Source organism: Rousettus aegyptiacus, unplaced genomic scaffold, assembly GCF_014176215.1.
Source record: "Rousettus aegyptiacus isolate mRouAeg1 unplaced genomic scaffold, mRouAeg1.p scaffold_m13_p_7, whole genome shotgun sequence".
NCBI lineage: Eukaryota > Metazoa > Chordata > Mammalia > Chiroptera > Pteropodidae > Rousettus > Rousettus aegyptiacus.
The window spans coordinates 4,602,054-4,627,909 of record NW_023416310.1 but is presented as its reverse complement, the minus strand read 5'-3'; the positions used below and the strand labels follow the sequence as shown (position 1 = coordinate 4,627,909).

Here is a 25,856-nt window from a genome sequence, read left to right as displayed (position 1 = left end):
ATGTTACCACTTTATTATTATTATTATTATTATCATTATTATTTTAAAGGAGGTGAAAGAGAATACTGTATTACCCAGAACTCATTTCAAGAAGATGAATATTATTCAGCTAAAAAAATTTCTTTGGAGACAGCTTGGGCCCAGGAGACAGGGGATAGGGCCTTTGACGGGGAGAGGGAGGGCCCAGGTCACCCCAGGCACCTGCGTGGGGCTGAGGGGCTCAGCGGCAGGGACAATCTCTCACTGCTTTTCTTTGTCTGCCCCTCCCCCGAGCTCTCCACTAAATAAATGCTGCACAAATATTTAAACAATACGGAATAAACCAGCTGGGTGCCAGTTCCCAAACTCCACTTCGTTCAGTTAAATTGGAAGTAAATGGCTCAAGAAAGAAGCTAATTCGATTTATCTAAAGAGAAGAAGCCAGACAAATCCGCCTGATGGACTCACCTCCCCACACTGGCACTGCTAATCTCATTACTGTCATTGCTTTCCCTAAAACTCAGGAATATTTGGTTTTTTTAAAAAAAGTATCCTGAATCCCTCAAGAATAACCAAAGATAAGTAAAACCTGTAAACGACAAAACAAAATGCTTAAATTTCCAGGGGAACAGCTTCGAGACACCTGCTCTTCATTCACCCCATACCAAAATTACTTTTAAATATATTGGTTTTAATCTCAAACTTGGCAAGAAATAACCGCTTCAACCTGACAGAGCTTCATTTACTGCCCGAAATGGGATTCCACAAACCCCAGTTCAAAAGATTTTCAGGGAGAGCTAAGCCAAACCTCAGGAAAGCCCTTTGGCCAAAATGGGGTCCTCTAAGCTATGCTGTGGAATTCAGAGCAGCCCTGAGGCTAAGAAACACATAAAAAATATCCGTACCTCTGTTAGATAGATATAGATATAGACAGGCAGACAGACAGACAGATGTGACATTTTCTAGCTTGACCTGGAGCAACACCAAGTTTTTGAGGTTATTACGTCCCGTGGATCGACCATCTTTCCGGGTATTCTTCCCTAAGTTAGAAAATACTATGGTATTTATATTAGACTCAAAGAGGTAAAACACTGAGGAAGATAAATACCCAAAAGCACATTTCCACCAGGGATCCTATATTTACAACATTAATAAGAAATAGTCTGCTCCACTTGAATAGCGTCGATTATTAAGACTCAGCATCAGAATCTGAATTGTTTTAGGCCAAGCCCCTCAGTCGTCATTTCAGGAATCAACAGTTCTGCTCATTTATTATACAAGTGGGAAAAAGTGCTGTCGATTCTCTTTCTACTTCTCTCGACTATTACGTTATCAGAGGCACAGTATCTAGGAGACAACAGTTCCTCCACTTTAACGTTGTGGGTTTGCTCCTTGGGAATGAAACGGTGACTTGGGGCAGCAGCTAACACGCCCCCACGATTCTCCCCCCCACTGAGAAACGTCAGCCCGGCCAAGGCCAAAACGAACACGAAGCTGTCTCAAGAAACACAACTCTCAGAATCACCATTTTCATTAAGTCCTTCTCACCTCAACTTATCCACTGCCCTCGTCTCTTTAAGGCTGACACGTCCCGCAAGAGCTCTGCGGTTACACTTCCTCCGCTGTATCTCCTCCTCCACGTCCTCTCCTGCTGTCTGGGACACCTCGGGCTCGTGAACACGCTCCGAACAACTCCTTGCTCTGTGACCTGAACCTCCTCCTCGGCACCCAGGCTCCCCATAATGACCTTACGTCCCGGCCAGGGCAGTTGCTTGATAAATGTGGGCTGTCATTTGTCAAGTGGCCGGACAGACCCCTGTCCACCGGCCGGTCTGCCCTCCTGAGGACAGGAGGCTTGCTCACCCTCACATGGTGCCTGGCCCGCCCCAGGGGCCCAGGCTGTGTTTGGAGTCAGATGCGGCCAGCTTTTCTTAAACTCCTTTCCTGTGCTTCCTTCAACTTTTGCTAGGAGTTGCTAGGAATCTAATCTAATTTTTTTTTTTAGTCTGTGAAGCTAAGTAAGTGCCCCTGGAAGGATCAAATTAAATCTGTACCGTGATTGATTACCTTTCAAAAGTGAAAGTGTTGTATTGGTTTAGATCAGGCTTCCATGGAAACAGAGGACGGACGATCAGAACCGTCTCCATCCTCTCTTAGCACATTAAACACAAATACATGCCCCAGCGTCAAGGACGAGGGCTCAGGGGACGTGTACCTGCCTCAGGAGAGCCCTGTGGCAGACCAGGATGGGAGCGCTGGCAGGCAGGGCGGGGCATGGGTTTGTGTTGGGGGCCCAGATGGCCTCAGAGCTGTCACGGCCACACCGGGGTGCGCAACCCTCTGGTGTGTTAACAAGGGAGGGGTTGGCACACAAGGAGAGACGAGGAAACGCACTGGAAGCAAGTGCAGTAGAACTACCGAAAAGAACGACTCGGCTGCGGTCGAGTTCCAGCAGAAAGCGGCCTGGCATTCACCTTGGCGAGGACGCCCACAGCAAACGATCCACTCGGCCACTGCCTGTGCACGGAGGAGACACACGTCTGGCTGTCGCCTCCAACCCCACGCAGGTGTCTAAGGCACACCTGCGGAACCTGGGTTTCAGGCACAGCCAGGGAGCTTCCGGACTGGAAACCCGACCCAGCCTCCGCCGGGCGGGCGAGGCCTGCTTTGTGCCGCCGTTATCAGCGGCGGGATCACGCTCCCGGATACAGAACCGGCTGCTGCCCGCTCTGCTCTCTGCTGCCCTCCGCGGCCAGCGGACGCCGATCGATCCAAGTGTCGTGTCCCGGCTGGCCGGCTACTTTGGTTGCACGAGCACATTGGAGAGATATTCTAAATGCCCGCCGGATTCACCAGCAGCACCAGGCGAAGATGGGAACGGCGGCCGGGAACGCCAGTGTGGCACAAACCTTTAAAGCCACTCTCCCTTCTCGCAGACCACTAAGGTTGTTACACTGTCCAGACAGTGAGAGTCACGAGTTAAAATTGCTTCCTTGTTTATCGTAGTGATGCAAGGGATACAATTTTCCCATGTTGCAGAGGAGGAAATTGAGCTTTAGAGTGTCTTTAACCTGGCCAGAGTCCCAGTGCAGGTAAGGGGCGGAACAGCAGTCAGACCCAGGGAAGTCTGTATCCAACACTGTGACAACCCTGCAAACCTCCTGCCCTTACATACCGCAGGAGGGTACAATGCACGGTATATGCAAATAGTCTCTTCTCCAGTGGCGAGGCCACAATTACCCACTGCGACATCCGTTGATAGTTTTGCTTCCTTTTCCTAAGCTGGTGTCTGGTTTGGAAATGGGTCCACTTGCTCCACAGGTGTGCCCTGTGCTTGCCAGTTGCTCTGGGAGCAGCTGACGGCCTCACCCTCTGGCATCTCAGGTGACACGTGCCCGTGAGGCGGAAGGTGCTCGGGCGAGGCTCAGCTGAGCCCCGCCGTCAGCTCTAAGAGTCAGGGGAAGCCTCATGGACCTCGTTACTTTTGTGTTAACGAAGAAAAAGGGCAAAAAGATTTTACTAGAAACGTCTAAATGTTCATGGGTACAATCTCTCTCCTCCTCGAATGCCTGAAGGTTGTCTCTGGGGACAGCCGAGTGGCTAGCCCAAACTCACTCCTTCCTGCGCACGCCCATCCCCCCTCCACGCGGCAGACGCCTCGCGAAGCTCACCCTGTGCCTGGCCCTGGGTGTGACACCAGGCGGGGGGACCCGAATGTCCTATACCGTAATGGGCTTGGATATTGAACGACCAAATACCGATGTCCATCTACGAACCATTCTGAAAACTGAAGAATTCTTTTTGAAAGAGTGAGCGCCCCTCCCCTAGGAGTATTTAAGCCACTTGACTTTTCGTTGGGATGGTTCTTCCTCAAGGGTATGACTAAATCCGCCTCCCTGGGGTTCCCAGCGTTCCTCCACAGGCCCCGGAAGCCCAGGAGCATCTCGTCCTTCATTCTGGTGGTCCTGGGCCACCCGAGGCTGGCTGTGTCACTGTCCTTGTGCCCCGACACTCTAGGGGGGCGCTATCGGCCCCCCAGGCCAGGCCTCGCATGGATGGGGGTGGGGGCTGCACTCACCACCCCTGGCCGCTCTCTGAGACATGCCGGTCTGGGGCTTCATGCCTGGGGTCCAAATCTGGAGTCTGACCCGCTCTGAGTGAAAGCACAAACACGTCCCCCCAGGGCGTCAGGAGACACGCGTCGATTTTCAACCAAAGCATTTAAAAAAAAAAAAAAAAGACAATATCTAAGAAACCCCAAAGTGGTATAATGACTAAGACTTGCATGAAAACGAAATCGGTTTACAAAGAGCATATCCTCCTCTTGTGCGATTTATATTAATGGCAAAGGGGAAGTCTTTTTTCAGAGCTTCGTGAATATTTATCGGTTGGTAAGGATGATAAATTACATATAAGTGACAAAAAAAAGGAGAAGTATGACCTCGTTGCAGAGCGATGCAGGGAAAAGAACACCAGACTGAAAGTCGAGATTCCTGGGCTCCCTGCTACCCCTGGCAGCACACCTGTGGCAGGTGGCTTCCCTCCTGGCCAGTTTGGACTGAGTGAGTCCATCGGCTGCTCCACACACCTGGTTCAACCGTCCTGCACAGAGTACTCAGAAAAACTCCTTAAACAAAAGAGCAAAGTCAATACCCTTGGGGCGAGGGGACTGCCTTGGCATGCCAGGGTTCTTCGGGAGACAGTCCAGTCCACAACAAGAAAATTCACTGGAGAAGCTTGAGATGCTTTCAAAAAGCCTGCAGATCAGACTAATGTTTCCTGACCAAAGGGACAAGGCAGCAAAGACAGCTGGCCCTGGGGTCCCCCACGGAAGCTCTTTCTGAGTTCAGCAAGATGAGCCCAGTGCGCTGGCTGGTCCCAGCTCAGCTTCTGGAGCAGAGGAGGGGACAGCCAGGTCCGGGCGGCCCCGCCAGAAGGAGCGCCCGGCGGGAGGCGTGCGGAGTCAGTGTGTCCGAGGCCAAGGGCGCTGTCACAGAGCAGAAGGGGGTCCAGAAGCGGGTCAGGGAAGTGGGAACCCAGAGCAGTCCAGGCGAGCAGGAAGCACAGAGAGGGGGCCTGGGAAGCTCATCCTGCTTCCAGGCCCCCCCTCCCACGGCGGGCGCGCCCCACACCAAAGCTCATCTCTACAACTGCTGTCACTCAGCAGACGCCAAGCATCCGGTTCCCCGACCTCGCAAGGTCCTAGTAGGGCCGTGCCGCCAACGCTCCATCGAGACTGGATAGTGGAGGTCTTGTGACTGACTTCTCACCTTGTCGTTACATCAGAAAAATCACCCTTCTGTCCCAAAATTGGCAGAATCTTTCTCCAGAATCCATGGATTGCCAAGAAACACTGGTTTCTCGGAACTAATGCCAGAATTCAAAGCCCCAGAAGAAGTTTGCATAACCTCACGCTCCTCGCCAACGCCGCTGCCTCTAGAACGTCAAGATCAGTTTTAGATATCCTCGGACCGACCCGAAAGAAAAACAGGCATAATATGTAGACAGAGTTCAGAGGAGAGAGAGAGAGGAGGGAGGGAGGGAGAGAGGGAGGGAGAATGGGAGTGAGGGAAAGATCCATATGGTCAATGACACGCGAGAAAATACTCGAGCCTACTCAGAATTTAACATATGCACATCAAAGCAGACCTTTCAGATGGTCCGAAATCAGAGCATTTCATAGAAACCCAGGGTTGGTCAGTGGGGGAAACAAACTCCCGCTCCTGCCGGTGGGGCGAGCAGTAGGTCACTCTGCACACGCCAGCAAACCCCAGCCATTCCACTGCTGTAAGATCCCCGTACACACAGTAACTAACTACAGCCCTGATTATCACAGGGAAAATTAGAAACAACTTAAATATCTATAGGACTCTGGGTAAGTAAAGTATGGACCTGCCACACTGTATCATAGAATATTACAAGGCCGTTTAAAAAAAAAAAAAAAAATGGAGAGGAAGAGGTAGCTCTGTAACCTAACGTGAAAAGGCTCACGCTGAGTGAAAAAAGTACAAAAATACTTCCGACACAAACCCATTTGTTAAGAATTACATTTACACATTTTATGATATGCACAAAAAAATTCTGGACTGACTTCCGTACCGAGCAAGGTTCCCTCCCAGACACACAGGGGCCAGGCCTGGGGACGGGCGGGCGCCTCCACTCCCCACCACGCGCACTTCCGGTGTTGGTTGCTGAGCATCGTTTCTCACACGTGCAGGTATTACTTTGACATTAACTCGTAATGACCTCAGAGAACTGGGTGAGGGGTAGAAAACTCTGGCGTGCTCAGTGACGGGGTCTCCTGTCACTGGAACTGCTGGCATGGCAGAGTGAGGGGCGAGGGGAGGGGGTCCTGCCTGATCGGGAAGGTCAGACTGGTGACCGCTCAGCGCCTCTAGCGTTTTGCAATGCTCGGATCCAACAGTCCCAAGTCACAAGTGTCCGCAGGTCCCTGCCAGGGAGCACCAAAGGCCGGGGCAGCGGGGGTGGCCTCAGCAACAAGGTGGCCCCTGTGCTGGCGTAAACAGCCCGGGGTTAGGTCGCAGACGACTTGACTGGGCACGTTAACTGGGCCCCGAGATCTGCCTCCTCCCTTCACTCACCCACAAGGGTCCTCTGTCCAAGTCTGTGTCCTGCACCTGCTTGTGTGACTCCTCCTCCTGTATGACAGCCACCGGCTTCACCCCGGCAGCTCCTGGTGGGCTGAATACCACCTGGATGGACAGCCAAGAGCACTTCCCACAGCTCAGGGGATAAGAACGCAGGCTCTGCAGGCCAATGGTTGGGGGTGTTCAAACCCCAACTCCACCGTGGACTAACCTGAGGCCATGAACAAGTCACCCTCAGCGCCTTAGTTTCTAATCTATCAAATGAGATGATATTCACGTTGTCTACCTCCCAGGGTTGTTGTATGTAAAGTACAAAGGGTGCGTCCCAAACAACAGCCAGGCAGTAATTCTTTGGTCACCAATGGCTCCAGACAAAGCCTGGACTTTAAATTAAGGCTCTTTCTTGATAGTACTTTGCATATATCAATGATTTCCCAAAATGGCAGAGGCAAAGAACACTACTGGGTGAAATAAATACAGAAATTCTAGGAGGGTGACTTTACATTTCCATCTGTCCAAAAATCTGTGCCCAAAGGGAACCCCAAGATTTGGCAGGACTCAGTGACCATGCAGAGCTCCCTGGCAGAAAATTCTCTTGCCGAAGATTGCCGGAAAGTGCGCCTAGTGGGGTGGTGGTGCCCCTATTACCCCATGACCTTTGCGGCTTGTATCTTTTGTAAACCAATGGTCTATGCCTAGTGAGATCCATGAACACAGAGGAAGACTTCACCAAGAGACAGCGCGTGTGTCCAGGGAGATGGAGGGACTCTTCCCGGAAACAAGACACACGGTGTAAAGGTGCTCGTCCTGTCCCGGAAGCAGCTGGCCAACAGGTGTATGCCACGCCCAGGCAGGGTCTGTGGACGGCTTTGTGGGCAATGCAAAGGCCGTCGCACTCGGGAACACACAGACCATCTATACAGAGCCATGACTCTGTCCTAACCTGCAGCTTTTTTCTAGAAAGCCCCAGCAGTTAGGCCTAGCAAAAAAAAAAAAAAAAAAAATTCTAAGTTGTAAGATCACAAAACTCGGTCTGTGGGTTGAGAGAGGCAGCAGGATCTCCGGAGAGAAGCGCCCAGCCCCTCCCCAGATGGGCCCTGTGCGCCGGCCCCCACCCAGCCTCTCAGCTGGACACTGTGCTTCTTCCCATCCGAAGGGCCGGGAGACCCTTCGGTCCCTGAACCCCCAAGTTCTCTCACGTGCAGTAAGACCCAGACCGTTATTTTCTAGAACGGTGAGTTTTTTGATGACATTCTTTGCGTGTACCTGTACAGGGTCCTGCAGCCAGCTGAGGCAGAAGTAAGACTAGAACCCGGACCTCCAGACCCACTAAGTCCGGGCCCCGGGCTCTGCCCAGGCCTGACCCCCACACCACCACGCGGCCCCACAAACAAACAGGAATAAAAGCTCCAAAACACACACTCACACACAAAAACGCTTCGTAATAAAACAGATATGTTAGCGAATGTGAAGCATTAGCAAAATATGGAACCATAAAACAAACCCCGAGGTCTTCCAACATTCAGGGGGGAAGGGGAGAGTGTAAACATATGTTTACTTCTCAATTACTATACATTTTCCTCAATTGCTTACCTTCATTCATAAGACCCAAATTTTAGAATAAAAGATAAACAGTAAATTTCACTGTCAAACCCCAATAAAAAGACTGCCTCCGGCTCATCTTTTCCAAAACACTCCCACTATCCTGGGAAAACTAGTGCGTTTTAAAACCTCTTCGAATTAGTGCTGCCTGTCGTTTAGTTCAAGTTTCCTGTACGGGTGTTAAAAATAGGGTTGACATCTGCTTTCTGCAATGATCACCCCCCACGCAAATTACCAGCCAGGTACCTACACGCTAGGCTTAAAGTTATTTCCAAAACATCACTTTTCAGCCTACATTTCCCCAGTCATCCCGAAAATGAAATTATTTGCAGGGGAACGGATGGAACTAGGCCTCGCACCCACCGGCTTGCAGAGAAGGTGCAGAGGTCTGGCGGACGCGGGACCAGGCCATAACCTGAGCACCCTGATTCCTGGGTTCAGCCAGCCGCCCCAGCAGCTGTGTGACCTTGCGCGCCTTAGGTCAACCTCCTCGCGCCTCAGTTACCTAAACTGCACAGCGGGGCACATTTCCATAAAAGTCCCAGCTAACGGCAGAGGCTGTTTGCTGCACAGACAGAGCCGAGCCGTCCTCCGTGGATCGAGCTACTCGCGCCATCCGGGGTCGGGCGACAGCCCCCAGGTCCGCCAGGCCCCTCAAGGTCAGCCCGGCGGGCGCTTGGAAAGACACGGCCCGAGGGAACCTCGCAAGGCCGCTGGGTCCCCAGGCCTGTTTCTCCACCTCCCTCGCGGAACCGAAAGGGCCGCGGGGACGCAGCTCGGTCCTCGGTGCCCGGGTCCGCTCCGGCCGGGCCGCGCGCCCCCCACCCTGGGCCGGGCCCCGCTGCGCCCTGCCCGGCCCACCGAGGCTGCGGTCCCTCTCTCGGACGGCGGCGGGGCGCCGCCGAGGCTGGGCTCGGGGACCCTCCGCGGAGCGGAGGCTGCTACTCACCCAGGGGCGCCGCGTGCGCAGCCTCCTTTGTATTGCAAACACCCGGCCGGGTGCGCTCGCTGTCAGCGCAGCCCGGGCCGGGGGCGGGGCCACGGCCGGGCGGGGCGGGGGGCGGGGCCGGGGGCGGGGCAGGGCGGGGCGAGGGCGGGGCGGGGCCGGCCGAGCGGGGTGGCGCCAGGGGCCTCGCGAGGCGCGGGCCGCCCTCCCGCTTTCAGAGCCCTCCGGGCCCAAGGCGGTAAGGGCCTCCCTCCGACGGAGTCCCGGGTCCGCCAGCCCCTCCTCATCACCCACCTTAGCTTTCCAATGGGCGTGGGACCTTAGGCTATATTTCCGATTTTCCTCCCTCAAAGCCAAGGTCGTATATATTTAATTCGACAGGCTGTATTGACTTTTCCTGATGCTCTGCATCGAGGTGGGCATGCAAATCAGCAGTCCGGGCAGCCTGGTGATCCGAAGGAAAACCCCCAGGGCGGAGCCAGATGTCACATGGGCCCTCCTCTTCCCTATCAGTGGGACCTGGCATGTCCCTTAACCTTTCTGACCCCGAGTCTTCATTTCCTCAACCATATAGTGGCGGCCGCGCTGGCCATTTTCAATTTACACTTAGCTTCCCGACACTGACCCATCCTTATCCTTTATCCTTTAGCCGAATGACCCAGCACCCCGCTTTATTCATTCATTAAGCAAATATTTGTCACTGAGAAATGCAGCGCCGACCAAAAGAGACAGGTCCTCGCCCGCTTCGAGCTTCCATCCGTCAGTGGGCAAGGGACAAAGAACGAGCAAAACCACCTCTGATGACAGAAAGATTTAGATCATGTGGATGAAAAGGGGATTTGTAATTAATACTAAGTCTAGCGATCAAAAGTAACCTCACAGGTGATCTGATCATACACTCCTCACTGGGCAGGTCACAGGGGTCATTGGGCCTCAGGCATATAACTTTTTAGTAAAAGGTTTATCTTTTGCCCTACACAAGCCCTGTCCGTTATTCCTTGTGCATCTAGGTTAACTCATCTTAGAAATGCCAGAGTAACCCCTCTTTTTCAGACCCTTCAGAGGCCTGACCACCCTCAAGGGAGCATATGATCCTGTTAACCGTCTTGTAACCCAGTCCCCGCCCCCTTGCTTCCTTCCAGCTTCGTGTAATCTTCTCTTCATTCCCTTCTTAATTCCAAATGCACAAAAGAAACTGCAAAACTGTCATTCCAGGAGGCGTTTGTCTCAGCCTGTTGGGATCTTGCTTCCCAGTGCATCCTCTGTTTGGCTCAGATGAACTCATAAAAATTCTCTACGGGTTTGGATGTTCTTATGTCCACAGTCAGATGATCTGAGGTGGCCACGTTTGAACAGAAATCCTTAATGACAAGGAACACTCGAGTACTACAAAGATGGGCGGAGGCGGCGGGGCATCTGGGGAGCAGACGCAGCACGTGTGAAGCTTCTGTGGGCGGCGGGAGCCGTGTGGAGCAGGAGGGGGAGCAGGGACCAAAACTTAGGGGTTTGCAGCTCAGTTTAAGGAGTTTAGATATTCCAAGAAGGGCTTCGAGCTTGGGAATTACAGAATCTGGTTTACATTTTAAAGATCACTTCTCTGTTATGTGGAAAACGGACTGTGTAGGGGGCAGGAGCGAAGGTGATGGCGGGGGGCGGGGGGGGTGAGGACGGCTGTGAGAAGGGGGAAGACTGGGGAGATGTCACACAGGCAAAACCCGTGGACAGACTGATTGCTGTTTGGGCTTGAGCCACTGAGGGACACGGAGATGCAGAAGGAAGAGGGAGGAGGAGGCTCGAACGGCAATTCCGGAGTGCAGCATTGGCTCTGAGGATGAGATGCCTTTCAGCCGCCCAGAGTTGGGGGTGGGGGGGGGGGGTGGTCCAGGAGGCTTCAGTGGAGAAGCCTGGCTGGGTGGAGTTTGCTGCTGTCTGCCTGGGGAGCTTTGCCGGACATCTTTGTGCAGCTGGCCATGTGTGAATGCCCTCTAGCTGGTCTTTGGGTAACCCCTATTTAAGTGGCCCCTGTCCCAGGGAAAGCAGGCGCCTCCCCCCTCCCGTGCTGGCATTTCAGAGAAGGGGGCTACACAAGGGAAGGGGTTCAGCATTTACAGATGACGTTCCCTCGCAGGGGTGTCTCAGAGACCAGAGTTGAGTGTAAATCGCAGGACCCCAGAAGGACGCGTTCTTACGTCCTTCTCCCCACCACCCTCCCCCAGGGAGCGTCTGGCCTTGGGGTCCTCAAGCAAATCTACCCGATACGGCGAGGCTTTCTGGAAGCCAAGTCCCACCTCAGGCCACTTAAGTGAAGGCTTTGTTTAACGCAAATCTTGAATTATTAAAATTTGGAAACCGAGGGTCGAAAAAGAGAAGGCCCAGTCAAAAGCACTCATTCCACAAATGATGAACTTGGGGACAGAGTGGGGCTGGGGTTCACTCGTCACGGACTGGCAGGGTCCCGCAGGACCCCGGGCTAGGGAGCTCTGATGACTGGCGGCCCAGCTTAGGCGGCCCCCTCAGGGAAGGCGTGTTCGGTGCTGTCTCTCTTACTGCCACGCGTCGAAACGGGGGCCAGACTGGAAGCCCGTAATTTTTTCAAAGGAGCAGTTAGGAGAAAACATCACTAGGTCCCATTTCAGCACAAGCTGAATTGAACTGACGGAGGCCCGGCACTTCTGATAGGGCCCCGTCTGGAGTCCCCCTGGGAGGGCCCCTTGCGGTGGCTGCTCAGCCACTGAGCGGCCACCGCTGTGACTCAGCCACTCAGCCGGGAGCGCTGAGGTGATCCCCTTGGCCAATCCCAGGACCTGCTGCCTTCAGGCCCAACTCGGAAGAGAAGAAACAGCAAACAACAAACAGATGAGTACAACTCACTCGCTCCAGCTGGGTGGGAGGGGAGGGAGAGACGCCCGGCAAGTCAGGAAACAGACTCAGTTTCCTAATCTGGGAAGTGGGCGTGTGGGGTGTGGGGGATGCCAGGTGCTCGGCCCACAGATGCGCTTCGAGGATGACAACGGCCAACTTGTAAATTATATGCCATGACTGCTGACCCGAGAGACTCTGAAATTCTAGAACCCCATGCACTGAGGTGTGGCCATCCCCACAAGGCTTTGTGCAGTGCTCAGCCCGGCTCGCCCCGCTCCGGAACTCAGTAGGCTACGGGCCACGGGGCGGGGGACGCCCAGAGAGAGGTGGCATCGCTGAGGATGTGTAGAGCTGAGCAATGACAGCTGCCCTGCATGTGGAAGCTACGAGAGTGACGTAAGCCTCCCTCTCTCCGGTCAGAAACCTCCCCGCCGTAGCCAAAGACAATAACTGTATTAGGCCGGGAGCAGAGACAGAAAGGGCGAACTCCCCCCTGAAACACTGTGAGTAGGTGGGCACTGGCCTGGTCTCCCCGCAGCTCTGGTGGGGAGGGGGCAGCATCAGGGGTTAGCTCTGTAAACCCCCCCGGGCAGAAAGGGTACCCAAGAGAGAATAAGGAAGTGCTCCCCAGAGGGCTGCACTTCACCCCTGGCAGGAAGGGGGAGACTCTCCTCAGGACCCAAGGCGCCTGATGAGGTGACTTCAGCAGGGACACTCCCTTGCTGGGGCACCAAGAATCAGGTGAGAACCGGGGACCAACCCCGGCACTGCCTCGCTTTGCAGAGGGCAGAGCAGCCTCAGGGAACCCCACCGTAGGCGGAGCGGGGCCCCCGGGCGCCTGTGGGCCCGCTGCCCGCAGCAAGCCCAAGCCAGCCACTGCAGGCAGAGGCGGCTTTGCAAGGACTGGGTTCCAGGGGAGGCCGGGGGAGGCCGGGGGAACCCAGGGCAAACAAACGTCTGCACCCGAAGCCCAGAGGGCCCACCCCAATATTAAGGTGAGGATCGTAGATTAGGGCTGAGGCGCCCACAAAAGAAGGAAGTCACGGGGAGATAAAGGGGAGGGGCTGACCGTTGGCCACAGCCGGATCTCGGGGGCCGCACCACGCCAGCTCACCCTGATCCGTTATTAGAGGGTGGTGCATGCCCCCCCTCCCACACTCCGAGCAGAGGCCAAGACTCATCGGTTCATAGGACCCACGCACACAGCGCAGCAATGAAGCGAGGAACCCCCCAGGCCCAGGGCAGGGAGAGCTGCACCCCTGGGGCCCGCTGCGCACGGGGGGCCCACACGGCCTCGCTCGAGGAGCCGCCACCACCCATCCCGCACTCGGCCACTCACCCCTGCCTTCACTCACCCTCCCCCCACCCCCATTTGTGGAGTGTCCACCCGGGGCCAGGCCCCGTGTGCGGCCTCTGCTCGGGGAGCAGACCGGACCATGGCCTCTGCCTGCAGGGAATGTACGGATGGGATAGTATCCACAGCCAATCACACAAACGCACATAAAAACTGTCGCCCTGCTCAGCACCGCTGTGAGCCGACGGGCTGCATACGTCTGCAGGACCCCCGAGAAAGAGGACTCGGCAGAACTCAGCGGCCCGAGCAGACGCCGATCTGCGCCGATCTGGGCCAGTCCGGAAGAGCAGAGGACGGGAGAGGGGCCAGCAGGTGCAGAGCGGCCTGAGGGGTGCGGGGCGGGAGGAAGGCCCTGGCCGGCCTCTGATGGGGCGAGGCGGGGACACAGCAAGCCCCAAGCCTGCCCCGCCGGTGGCTCCCAGCCTGTGAGGCCTGTGGTCGAGAGGGGCTGGCCCACGCTTCCTCCTCTGGCCAGATGGGGAAGATTCCTGATGAGCCGGGCTAGGACAAGAAAGATATTTCTGCTACCCTACCGCCTGTCCCCCATTCCTGGGCCACTTCCAGGCCATGGGGACCCAGTCTCTGTAAAGCGGCCCACACGGCGTGGAAGTTACGGCCTTCGGTGTAGACCTGAGATCGGCGTGTCCGAGCTCAGCTTTACGGCCCTCGCCCTCCCCCGCCGTGCCCCCGGCCTCGCAGCAAGCGCCCGTCTCGTCGTCTTCGCCAGCCCCGGGAATGACGCCCACACCATTCGGTGTGGCACGAGTCTTTGCCAATCAGAATAGACGCCGGACACAGGTCGGCAGGGCCCCGCGGGGTCACAGAGAGCGTCCGGAGGGGAAGGGAAGAGACGAGACGAGGCGGCAGGGATGGAACCCCCCAATATTTTCATCGTTGGCGAGGCCGCGTCAGATTCCACGCTGGATGAGCCCACCCGAGGAGAAACATTTGGAATTCACCTGGGAAACGCATCCGCCAGGGGCTGACTGTTTACATCCCGGCCCCCACGTTAACGTGCTGAGGCCCCAGTTCCCCGCGTGACGGCACGTGGGAGTCGCGGACGAGGTCACGAAGGTGGAGCCCCGCCAGACACCTGCGCTGCACACCTGAGCGCAGTGACCCAGCCTCCGACCTCAGTGGGAGAGGCCACCTCCGGAGTAAAATCAGGTCCCCACCACGGCCACACTCGGCCACCCGTCGCGGTGCTGCGAGCCCTGGGCCCACCCAGGGCACTTAACTGTTCAGCTACTAACTTTTCAGCCGATAGGAATTTGCCCCCAGTCGAGGTAAAATCTAAGCAGAGAAGGACTGGATTTGCCGACTGACTGTATAATACCTGTTCACATGCAAAATTTAAGTGCTGCTTGCCAATAGCTATCCACGCCGCTTATTGGCTGGAGCCTAAATATAATCTCTTTAATCGTTGGCCTAGATACTGGGGCAGGTGGGGGAAAGTGACTCTCCACGGAGACTTCAGGTCATGGATCTCATCATCGCGTATCCTTAGATTAAACGAAACCGTTCTAGAATGGAACATTCCCACTCACCCTCACATTCTAAAGCGGTGTTCCCCACGAAAACTTGTCACATATCAGAACCACGGTTAAAACTCTCAATGCCCAGACTACAGTTTGCATCACCTGACCACAATCCCTGGGGTGGGACCCGGGCGTCGGTATGTGGCAAAACTCCCCGTGACACTCGGAGTCCTGAGAGTCCACTTCCTTCCATGCTGCGCCCTGGCTCACGGCCCCTCCCTCTCCCAAAGCCCACCCCCCAACCCTCCATGCCAAGAGTCAACATATAATTTATCCTTCTTCTAATCGTCCGTCTGAAGGAATCGTACAAGCCAGCTTAAGTAAAGTGAGCGAGTGAGTGAATGAGTAAGTATGTGAGAATAGAGCATGATATATCGAAAGGAGCCGGAATTCCAGAAGTGGACCTTGAACCTCGGCGGCTTTCTCTCTCCCTCTCTCCCTCCCTCCCCTTGGTCGGCTCTGCCTCCTCCCCTCCCCGCCCCCCACCCTGCCTCCTCTGCTCCTCCCCAGTTCTCCTCCCTTGTCAGCCTGGCCTCGCGGGACTCATCATGCCCCCCTCCCCTTCCCGTGACCACCCGCTTCAGCCCCCTACCTCCAAAATTTCGGGAGAGAAATCGAATTGACCCAGGTCATCTTCCCAACCCACGATCCGCAGGTCTTAAAGACAGGTCGCTGACGCGCCAGGAACGGTACCTTGGGGTCACTTGCCATCCGTGGTCCAGCGCGTCCCAGCTCTGCCCATAGCCTCTCGTCGCTGCGCCCTGGTGAACCCCAGACACAGCGCTAATCGTGCAGGAGGACAGAGCCGTGAGCCACGCATGGCACCTCCCTTCCGCGGGGCCCACGGGGAAGCCTCGGAAGATGTACCGAATGACTGGCGAATCGACTGGCTAAGTTAAGTCAGCACAGGAAGGAACTAAGCACTTAGGACAGTTACAGTCGATCTCCTGGACTAAAGCTCATGCTCCTTGGCCCTCGGGAGGCCTCACTCTCCTTTAACCCGAAGCAGGACGCGCAAACCACCCGACGCGCCGACGTGCACCGACGGGAAGCCTCGGAGATGACGGGGCAGCAGGCACCCCCTCCTTCGGTGTCCGTAGGACGCTTTCTCAGCAGCCTTCGGGGCCCCCTCGCCACCCCTCGTCCCTGCAGGCTCGCGAAAGGAGCCGTGCAGCTGTGACTCTGCTGCCCCTTCCCGGCGCAGGGACGCTGACCTTCAGCAGGAGCCGAGCCTCCCTCCAGGGCGCAGAGCTGACTCCTGTCAAAAGGGCACCAGAAGTTTCATTTTTCCTTTGGCTAAAGGCAATGAGCCGCCGTGGATGGCCACCCCACAGCCGGGTGAACTGGGACGAGCCGTATATGACTCCCGGAGCAGACACATCCTCTTCCCGCAAGGACTAGTAGCCGTTTACCTTGAGAACACGTGTGACCGGGCTCAGGCAGCCGGGCAACGTAAGGGGACGAGGCGTCTTCCTGTCTCTGCCGTCTGGCTGTGGCGGGCGGGCCATCGGGGTATGACAGGAAGACAGGGCAGCCAAGGCCACCCGGGTAGACGGCTACTGCGGTGGCCTAGGTACTCAGTTACGGGGTCAGCGACGATCAGGAGTTGATTGCCAAGGAGAATCGATGAAGGACACCACATTCACAAATGTACCCATTTTTGAGTAGATGAAAACGGCTGTCTCTGGCAGCACCACCATCCATCACCACACAGGCTCGAGGCGGGATGTAGGCAGCTCCTCTGGGGGCGTTAGGTCCCGACCCCACGCTGGGAAACGGGAGCCCTGTGACGCCCCCCCCCCCCCACACACACACACCTAAGTCCTTCTTGGAACGAGAAAACCGATTCTTCGTGCATTTCCGCCATCAGCCATTAAAGATGAAATCCAGAGAGAACAAAAGCGCTTCGGGCACCCATGCTCACCTGTTCCCTGGCCAGGGGGTCTGTCTACACAGCCGGCTGTTCTGAGAAGACTCAGAAGACGACCCACGCCCAATTCGGAAACAAAACAAAACCAAGAAATATCTCATTATCTTAAAATCCCAACGAAATTGCACTTCCGGTAGATACCCGTCTGCTGATTCCTACCGCACGGCTAATTGCTCTCGGCACTAGAAATCTCTCCACTCTGTGGACTATACAAAGGGGGAGGAGGCGGGGGGGGGGGCGGGGAGGCAAAGGCAAACCTCACCTACTTCGCGGAGGTGGCCGTGGGCTGCTGGGGTCCTGGTCTGGGAGTCGAGCTTCCTGTCCCTACTGCCTGCTGCCCTCCTAATGGGGATTAGACTCTGGAGAATCCTGCCAGGCGCCGACTTAGAGAACTCCCTGAAAATACACTCGGCGTCACACGCTGGTACGTACGTCTGAAGGCATTGACTTTAATAAAATATTGGGGGGAAATCATTTGTAAAAATCAGAGTTTTACAAAGGTGGACCACGGTTTATCATTCTTAAAAGCACTCCCCGAGGCCGTCGGTCACACTTAATAAATGAAGAGAGCTGTAGAGAAGCCCGTGGCAAACCGGTTAACGGAAGGTAGAATCGAAACTCCACGAGTCTTGTTAGAGGGCTCTAGCGTCCCCAAATTTCGGGCACGGATGCCATTCTTGAGTGACTTACTTCTGTGCCTGAGAGGCCGGCACAGGGGGAAGCTGTAGAAGCCCCGTTACGCCCCGCCCTCCCTGCCTGCCGTTTACCTTAGCTGCTGCAGAAAGCCCGTTCTCCCCCATTTATAGGGCATATTGTCAGGACCCGCGGAACTGCCGCCGACCTCATATGGAGATCTCCGCTCTCGGGAGCGCTGGTCTCCTGGTCGACTCGCCTCCCCTTCCCAGTCTGTTAGTTCTCAGCAGCCGAGACCACCACTTTCCGGCTGTTCCGAGGACAGGCATGGCTGGCCCTCCCCCCAGCCTCGCCCTTCTCTCTCTGGCCTCCTGGTCTTGCCCCTCAGCCCACCTCCTGCCCTACCATTTTCTCCCCCTCTCCACCATCCTTTCGTCTGCTCTCTGTGCGGAGAGGCTCCCGGAAACGCTCACTGTTGGGTGGCAGGATTGTGATGACCCCACTGGGGTTATGATGTCAGCACGTGGTTGGTGATGCTCGGAGGAGGGGGGAGAGGTAAGGAGAGGTGAGTGAGTGAGGACGGGGTGAGGCTGCTGCGCGGAGCGGCTTCGGGGCGGAGCCTGGTGGGCGCCGCGCTGATGGGAACCCTAGAGCGCAGCGAGCCCACGCCCTCCCGCGAGATCGGATTGGCCGCCAACGAAAACTGAAGACACGTTGCGGGAGGAAATTACCGCCTCTAGTTTTCACGAGGCGTGGAACTTTGGTGTTATCTACTAAGTGTCCTCTTAAGAGAGTTCTGTAATAGATGGCATTGCAGAAAAAGCATCAATTCCATGAAACATAAGCTCCATAGGAGGTCTTTGAAATGCCTACGCCATAGATGAAAATGGTGAATTACTGAAGTATTGCCCAATCAACTAAAACTAGTTTTAAATAGAGTTAAAAGTGGAAAGTTATTAAACAGTCAAAACAGAAGCCTATAAAGAATGACAGCACTGCTACCTAAGCATCAGAAGTCCGCTCGGGTGCGACCCCGGGAGCCCCGCCTTGTGGCTGACCGTCATGGAGCAGCCTGTGCCCCACTTGGCCCAGCCTTTACACAACCTTAGCTGAAGCATCACTAACCTCCCCAACTAGGTTAGTTCTCCCTGTTAGACACTCCTACTAGTCTAGATATCTTTCGTTCAATGTGTTTATTACGGTAAAGTGTCCCACCTGTGTGCACGATTATTGTGAAACCCCTCCCCAGCAGACAGACTGTGCAGGAATAACCATTTCTGTTAAGGATCGAGCACAGTGCCTGGCACTTAGTAGGTGCTCGATAAATAGTTTTAAATGAACACTTAATACCATTATTAAAGGCCATAAGGGCTGGTTGCAAATCTATATCCATAGTAACAAAAATAATAAAAACAAACTATAATAAAAATATACTCATTCTAACGAAAAGAAACGAACTAAGCAGGTACTGGTGTTAAACGTGTCAATGTCCTTATCAGGAAGGTGGCAGGAAGGACGTCTCAAAAAACGCACTGGTTTATGCAACGAGCCACTTCTGAGTGCTTGCTGTGTGCGAGGCACGTGGCGGGTAAATGATTAAGAGATACACAGTGTCCCCAGCAAGAGCAAATGAGGACGCGCCATCCAGCACGAGACGCCCACTGCGCGGGAGAATGAATCGGTAAACAGGAGGACTGAGAACTCACGTTAAAAAGAGACGTTCGCGCAATGTTTTTATGCACGAAGGAGAAAGGGGCCTTGGGATAGCTCAAGAAACCCTAGGGGTTCACTGAACAGGAAGTGGCCGTTCTCTGCAAGATTTTAATTAAATACGCTGCGGGGCCCGATTGTGCTAGTCCCTGTCCCTGACCCATGGTAGACGAGTGTCGCGGAGTGCGGCTCTAACGATTCAACTAAAATAATAATAAAATAAAATAAAAATAAAATAAAATAAAATAAAATAATGCAAAAGGCATTGGCTGGAAGAGACGGCACGGCAGACCTCCAGACAGGAAGACAGCGAATGTCATCGGACGCCTCCGCAGTGGCTCCGTTAACAACGCCGGACAAAAACGAAAACCCCGGGGCGGATGGCGCGCGGCGCGGAACAGGCGGATTTGCGTTTATTTTTCCCTTCGCTTCCAGGCGTCTCGCTACGTTTCGAGGAAACTTCAGAACTTAAAAAGCTCAACAATACAGAGAACAGACGGGGCCTCTTCAGCGGGAAAGCTGTTTCATTAAATTTGCAAGGTGAAAGCCAAGGGAAGGGTTGGATAAAGAAGTAGTACAGAGCAGGCGATAAACTGGGGTGCCTACGAGGGGGGCTGAAGACCGCTTTGTGTGTGAGTGCTGGGCGGGGCGTGCAGGCGACAGGCAGGGAGTTGGGAACTGTTTATCCTAAGAAGAGGGAAGAAAGGCAAGCATGCCTTCCAGGAAAAGCACGCCTCCCCCCAAGGAAAACGCCGTACGTGAGAAAGGCACAGTCTGAACAACAATAAACTCAACCCGGGTGAGATTTTACATGAATGGCGGAGTAGAAGCAGAGAGGAGCCTTTTGCATGTGATGCTCGGCGAGAATCGGCTAGATTCTCCTCTGTCAGAGTCTGAGTCCACAGGATAATATTCAAAGGGGACGTGGAAGCAGACTGGGAGCAGGAGGAGAAGCCCGGCTTCCACCGTGAGCGGATGCACTAGACACCAGGCCCACCGAGCGCTTTGATCACATTTTTTCAAAAATAAATTTAAATCTAGACCAACTTTCACTTCCTCCCCCTACAAAAAGGGGCTCCCTCTAGGAAGACTAACTTTGAAATAGAAGGAATAACCAGCATCGGTTTCCAGGAACAGGGCCGGGACAGCCTGGCGTTCTGGGAATCGTTGCTCTTCCTAGAAGTGCCGGGCGGCCCAGCGCGAGGGCCGTGCAAGCCGGAGCTGAGCACAGCAGGAGAGCGGAGGGGCCCTCACTTAAGGTCATAAATGGCGCCACTGTGTCCTGTCGCCTGAGCGAGGCCGGTCGGGTCGTGGGGCTGAACCTTTCCTTGCTCAGCTGTCCCTCCAGAATCCGGGGCCTTCTGCCTTGAGTGAACCCGTGCACGTGCCTGGGGATGGAGGGGCCGGTGAGCATGTCTCTGGCTTTCTGCAGTCCGCAGCCAGCTCCTTCCAGCTGAGGGCCGGAGCTGGTGCAGAGCCTTCCCTCAACTACCCCACAGGTCCGTGAAGAAGTAGTCACTGGTCGCTCTGAGCTAATGAGCCCCCACGTGGAACCCCAGGGTGGCGCGTGTCACCATGTCACCGTGGGTGCTCTGTCCCCTCTCCTGGTTGGTAAATCCCTGCAGGAAAGGACCGACCGCGCGCGGCACACTCGGCTCTGAATCCTGGTGCCCGGCACACTTGCGAAGCAACCAGGAGCGAGGCAGAGGCAGAGGGGGATTCTGACTCTTCCGCCCTGTTGTTTGGGGGTTTCTCATCACCAAGCACTTTGGGAAGTTACAAGCTTCCTTGGCGTCTAAGGACGACAGCATAAGAACGACCAAACACCTTGACCGGAAACCCGCCTGCATGCCCTGGCCCGTGTCCCCACGCCACGCACCCTCGCTGGGTGACTACCCCCCACTCAGAGACTCCAGTGACACTGCTCCACGGCTGACCCACCGGTCAGTGCCTCCAGCCCAGCTGCGGCCCTCAGCTCCAGGCCACACAGCCGGCTACTTGCTGGACACCTCCGCTTGGCTGGTCCATAGACACCAAACCCGACCAGGCCAACAACGAACTCCTGTCTCCTGTCTCCATGACTACCGTCTAGTGGGGCTGCGGACCTGAAATGACACCGCCTGCTGAAGGCCCTTCCACGCCACCCCCTCTCCTTCCTGTTGGACAAAGTCCGAGGCCCTCGGCAAAGCAGACGCGCCTCGCCGGCCGCCAGCACCCTGCTCTCTCCACCTCCTCCGCCTCCTCCTCCTCCTCCGTTTGCAGCACCCCCTTCTCCCCTCTTCGGGGCACGCGCTCCAGTCCCCCCCAGAGGAGACGCGGTGCGGTTTCTCACCTCCGCGCCCGGCCAGCTTCTGCCTCTGCCAAGACCACACGACACTCTCTCCTCTTGCAAGCATTTGCCTTGCAGGGGTCATGGACGCTCGCGGACAGAAGTTAGCTAACTCGCTCAGTGCCACACGCGCGCTGAGTGGCCGTCCCCCGCCAGTCTCTCTTTATACCACAGCCACCAGGGCAGAGCCTGGGGCTGGAACCCTGACCAGGGGCCGGCCTCAGACCCCTCCTGCCTGCACTCCCACCCGCGGGAGAGGCGCTCACTTACCCAGACTCGCTGCCCCTTCTCCTCCTTGGAGGCTGGCTCCCCTGGCTCCAGGCTCAACTGCCGCTAACTGCCCTCCGGTGGCATTCCTGGCCTCTGATTGGGCCCCGGCCCTGCCAATCCCCTCAGAGGGGCCCCAGCAGCCTTCATTCATTTACCCGAGGCCTCTGGGTTCACCTCAAGGAAGTGAACCTCGCTCCGGCTGGGCGCACACGAGGCCTCATGCATCTCCTGCAAACGCTCCTGGTCCCCACGATTGCAGAGTCCCTCTCCCCAGGCTGTGAGCATTGCGAGAGCCGAGACTAAGCGTGATTTTCACTCTATATCCTCATGGCTCCGGACGGGCCACAGACGGACGCTGAAGTGTTCGGGCTTCCTCGTTTCTTCCCTGGACCATCCCAAAAGCCCTTTCTGGAACCTCTCAAGCCCCAACCTTGTTCCCTCGCATCTACGCCCCACAGGCGAGGATCTCGGGTTTGTGATCCGTGGGGTAGAGCAAGTCGTGGGATGCTGCTGACGCTGAAAGTATAGCTCAACGCACCAGGAGAAGAGAAGGGAAGAGCTGGGACCCCTGCCCGGGTCGGGCGGCTTCAGCAAAATACTCCTCCCAAACGACAAAGGCTCGGAGAGCCCGATGGCAATGGCGCGGGGAGCCGGAGCGAGCCTGCAGGCTGGGGGTGGTGCCGGCGCCCAGCCCGCTGGACGTGGGGTCTCGCGAGATCCCAAAAGACGGCGTCCGTGGGCAGAGCAGGGAGCGGAGCGCCGAGTGCGGCCGCAGACGCACTCCGAAGGGCCCGGCTAAGCCTCCGGGACCAGGCCCAGGGCGGCGGGACGGAGGCGGCGGGGCAAAGGGGGCGGCGGATGCAGGAGCAGACGGGCCTCGAGCCTGGGGCAGCTGCCCGGCCCCTTACCAGACACGCGCGATCCTACGTGGGGAGCCGGCTACGGCGGGACCAGCGGCGCGAGCCTTTCCTGTTGGCCAGGGAGCCGCCGAAGGCCTTGCAGTCGGGGGTGGGGGGGTGGGGGAGATGGCAGAATCACATCCACGCCCAGGGAAGATGGGTCACAGGGAGAAGGCATTCGAAACGAGCCGAAATGTCCTCGGATCCACCTGGGGCCGATCCGACCTTGGGGAAGGGCCACAGGCCCACTCCGCAGCCTCCGCTGAATGGCGGGGGCCCTGGTTTGGACACCGCACCTACCCCGGGCAACAAGCCGCAGTTCCTCAGAGAGACTTTTCTCTCATCTTGAAATGGAAACGCACAGTTAGGGCATTCATAGCAGCTTCACTCACATTGATGTTTGAAGACCACACATTTCGAATCCATCCCGGGTCTCTCATTATTGGAATCTGAAAGGCAAAAACATGAGAAATTGATTACTGAAAATGTTCTGGATTAGCGATATTGATCGCACAACCTTGTGAATATACTACAAGCCACTGAATTGTACCCTTTAATGTGGTGAACTTTATGAGATGTGAATTATACCTCAGTAAGAACAGAAATTAAGTTAGAAGGACATGGTGACTTCTCTTTCAATTAGCACGCGGTCTCGGTCACTGGGGGCGCACCGTGAGGTCGTGAATTTCTGTCTGGCCTCCTTCACTCCATGTCGATCAGATCTGTCTCTGACAAGGATCCCTCTGGCAGAAAAGTGAATTTAAAGGCTATTCCAGCAGAGGGGGGCCAGGGTACGAGCCAAGGTGATGGCAGCCAGGGAAGAGAAGGGGTGTCCGTGGGCGCCTCCTGCTGGTGGAATCTGGGGGGCATGGCTGGGATTCGTAGTGTGAGGTTCGTGAAAAGGGAGGTTTTGAGAATAAAGTTTTTGGCTTCCGTGACTAGGTAGATGGTGGAGTCCTTAACTCAACGAGGGAAACGCGAAGGATCAGTTTGGGGAGGACTATTTTAGTATCCTGGTACCACCTCTGGAATGAAAAGGTTAGGTTTTCCTGTAAGACAGAATCTGGGAAAGACGGCGGATATAGATTAAGCCAGTCTCCCCAAGTCTAGATCCTCGTTGGAAAAGGGGGGGGCAGGCGACTGGTTTCTCCATCTGTAAATTGCTTAACATGGCAATTAATTCCATCCTGGTTTCGGCGTAACGATGAGCGTGAGACGCTTTCATTCCAGCCCCCGCGGGAGATACAGCATGCTGCGAAAAAACATGCTCGTTGGGTACGGAGAGTCGGGGGGCAGAAGCGCAGCCACACGCCTGTCACTGGGCGCACCCGGAGCTCCGGTCACACACCCGCGAGATGGCCTAGGCAGGCCGGCGGAGGCTGGGATTCGCAAGGCTCGGATTCGATGAAAAGCGAAGTTTTAAATCGAATAAAGGGAGCAGGACCGACTCCTCTGAGAGTCTGGTTGGACTTCAGAGATTCAATGTAGACACGAGAAGGAAAAAAAAAAAAAAATAGTGAACTCGCATATTTCAACAATAATTTTTCTCAAAGCTAAAAAGAAAATAATCGTATCCCATCTATGACTATCTGTGGTTGTCCGTCAAAATTCTAACGCAAAATTGGAAACCTGGCCCTTGGACCCTGGGTATCAAGCAGTTAGAAATCGAAGCGGAAGTCAAAAACGAACTTGGGTTTGAACCCGGGTCCTCCCACAGATGGCTGCGTGGCCTTGAAGGAATGTAACATTTCTGAGCCTCGAAGGCTGCACCTCCAAATACCATCGCACTGGAGATCAGAACTTCGACGTGTGAATTTGGGGGGCATGCGAACATTTAGTCCGCAGCGGTCACATGTGTTAAACTCTGAGTGAAGAACAGAAGGAAAAAAAGTCAAGACGGAAAATCGAATCAAGAATGAGGCCAACAGGAACGTGCATTTCACTGAGTCCTTACTTACGAGGAGTAGAGCAGAAAGGTGGCCCTGGCCACCGATGCTTAAAGAAGGCCCCGAATAATTACATAATTCGTGATATAACCAGAGTGAAAGCCAGGTGGTTCAGACAGTGCTCACCTGAACCTGGCACCGAGTCTTCCACTTTGCGTCACCGTCCGGGACTAGCGACTCACATTCGTGCAGTGGACGGTCGTTTTACATGATATTATCTCTCTCGATTCCTACATCAGCTCTATGAAGTAACTATTTTATTGTTATTCTTCCTTTACAGATGAGAAGACTTGAGGCTTAGAGAGATTTCAGTGGCTCTGGTCTGCTCTTGACCCATAGTTCAGCATTTCCAGTCCAGACCTTGCCCCTCGGCTCCAGACCGCGCGTCCAACTACCTGCTGGACACCTCCACTCGGAGGGTCCACAGTACCTCACACTCAGCCAGGCCAACAGGCTCTACTCTGGGCCCCCCCCCCCCGCCCCCAGAGGGTCCCCAGAATAGTATAGAAACGGAAGGAGAATCTGCAGTCGAAGGAATTAGCTCTAAGCGCTGATTGTGATGGTTACTAATGCTGGTCCCGGGTACCTCTCTTCCTGGCATAGAAACTCCTTTCCTTCAGTTACAAACCACAGTTAATAAAACTTGCTCCATATCCAAAGCTGGGGAGACCAGGTGGGGCGCGCCTGGTGTCTCCTCTCTCTGACCCACCCTCTGAGCTCGTGGGGTTACGCCGGGCCCCCTGGATAATCCAGGCTCATCTCCCTATTTTAAGGTCAGTGCTGAGTAATCTTAATTCCATCTGCGACCCCGACTCTTTCTCGCCACGTAATTAGCGAGTTCAGAGGTTCTGAGGATTAGGACATGGACACCTTCGGGGGCCGCCGTTCCTTCCACCTGGCGCAGCCTCCCGACGAGGCCGCCCACGATTCTCCAGGCCGCAGCCAAGGTCGGCTTTTAGAGACTCAGTCTGGTCGGGTCACCCCCATGATTAAAGCCGTTCAAGTAACTATAGAAAATGCGTGCCGTTTTTTAAGCCCTTCCTCGCTTTGGTGAACAAACCTCCCACTCGCCTGTTCGGGCTCCTCCCCCGCTCGCTGCCTTCACCCCCTCCGGCCCGGTCACGCCGGCCTTTCCCCGCCTCCTCTTCGACTTCATCCCGTCTCGGGGCCTTTGCACATGACCTTCCCCTCTGCCCAAGACACATTTCGGCTGATTCGATAACACTCACCCCCTCGACCACAGCAAGGGT

At 55.4% G+C, this 25,856-nt stretch overlaps 1 protein-coding gene and 1 long non-coding RNA gene across 5 annotated transcripts in view; one reads left to right on the top strand and one right to left on the bottom strand.

The window, feature by feature from the left end:
- LPIN1 (lipin 1) overlaps positions 1-25,856 on the bottom strand; it is a 94,384-nt gene that overhangs the window by 52,233 nt on the left and 16,295 nt on the right. For 2 of the 4 annotated variants that reach the window (XM_016144782.2, XM_016144783.2), the window contains exon 2: positions 23,053-23,109. In XM_016144782.2, coding sequence (XP_016000268.2) covers positions 23,053-23,109 — 57 coding nt within the window. Of the gene's footprint in view, positions 1-9,138; positions 9,214-9,429; positions 11,826-23,052; positions 23,110-25,856 lie in introns of those variants that run through there. The other 2 variants (XM_016144785.2, XM_016144784.2) reach the window with 2 other exon arrangements.
- Positions 11,999-14,727, top strand: LOC118605111. Its single transcript, XR_004951919.1, has 2 exons — positions 11,999-12,500; positions 13,451-14,727. It is a non-coding gene; the product is annotated as an uncharacterized LOC118605111 (long non-coding RNA).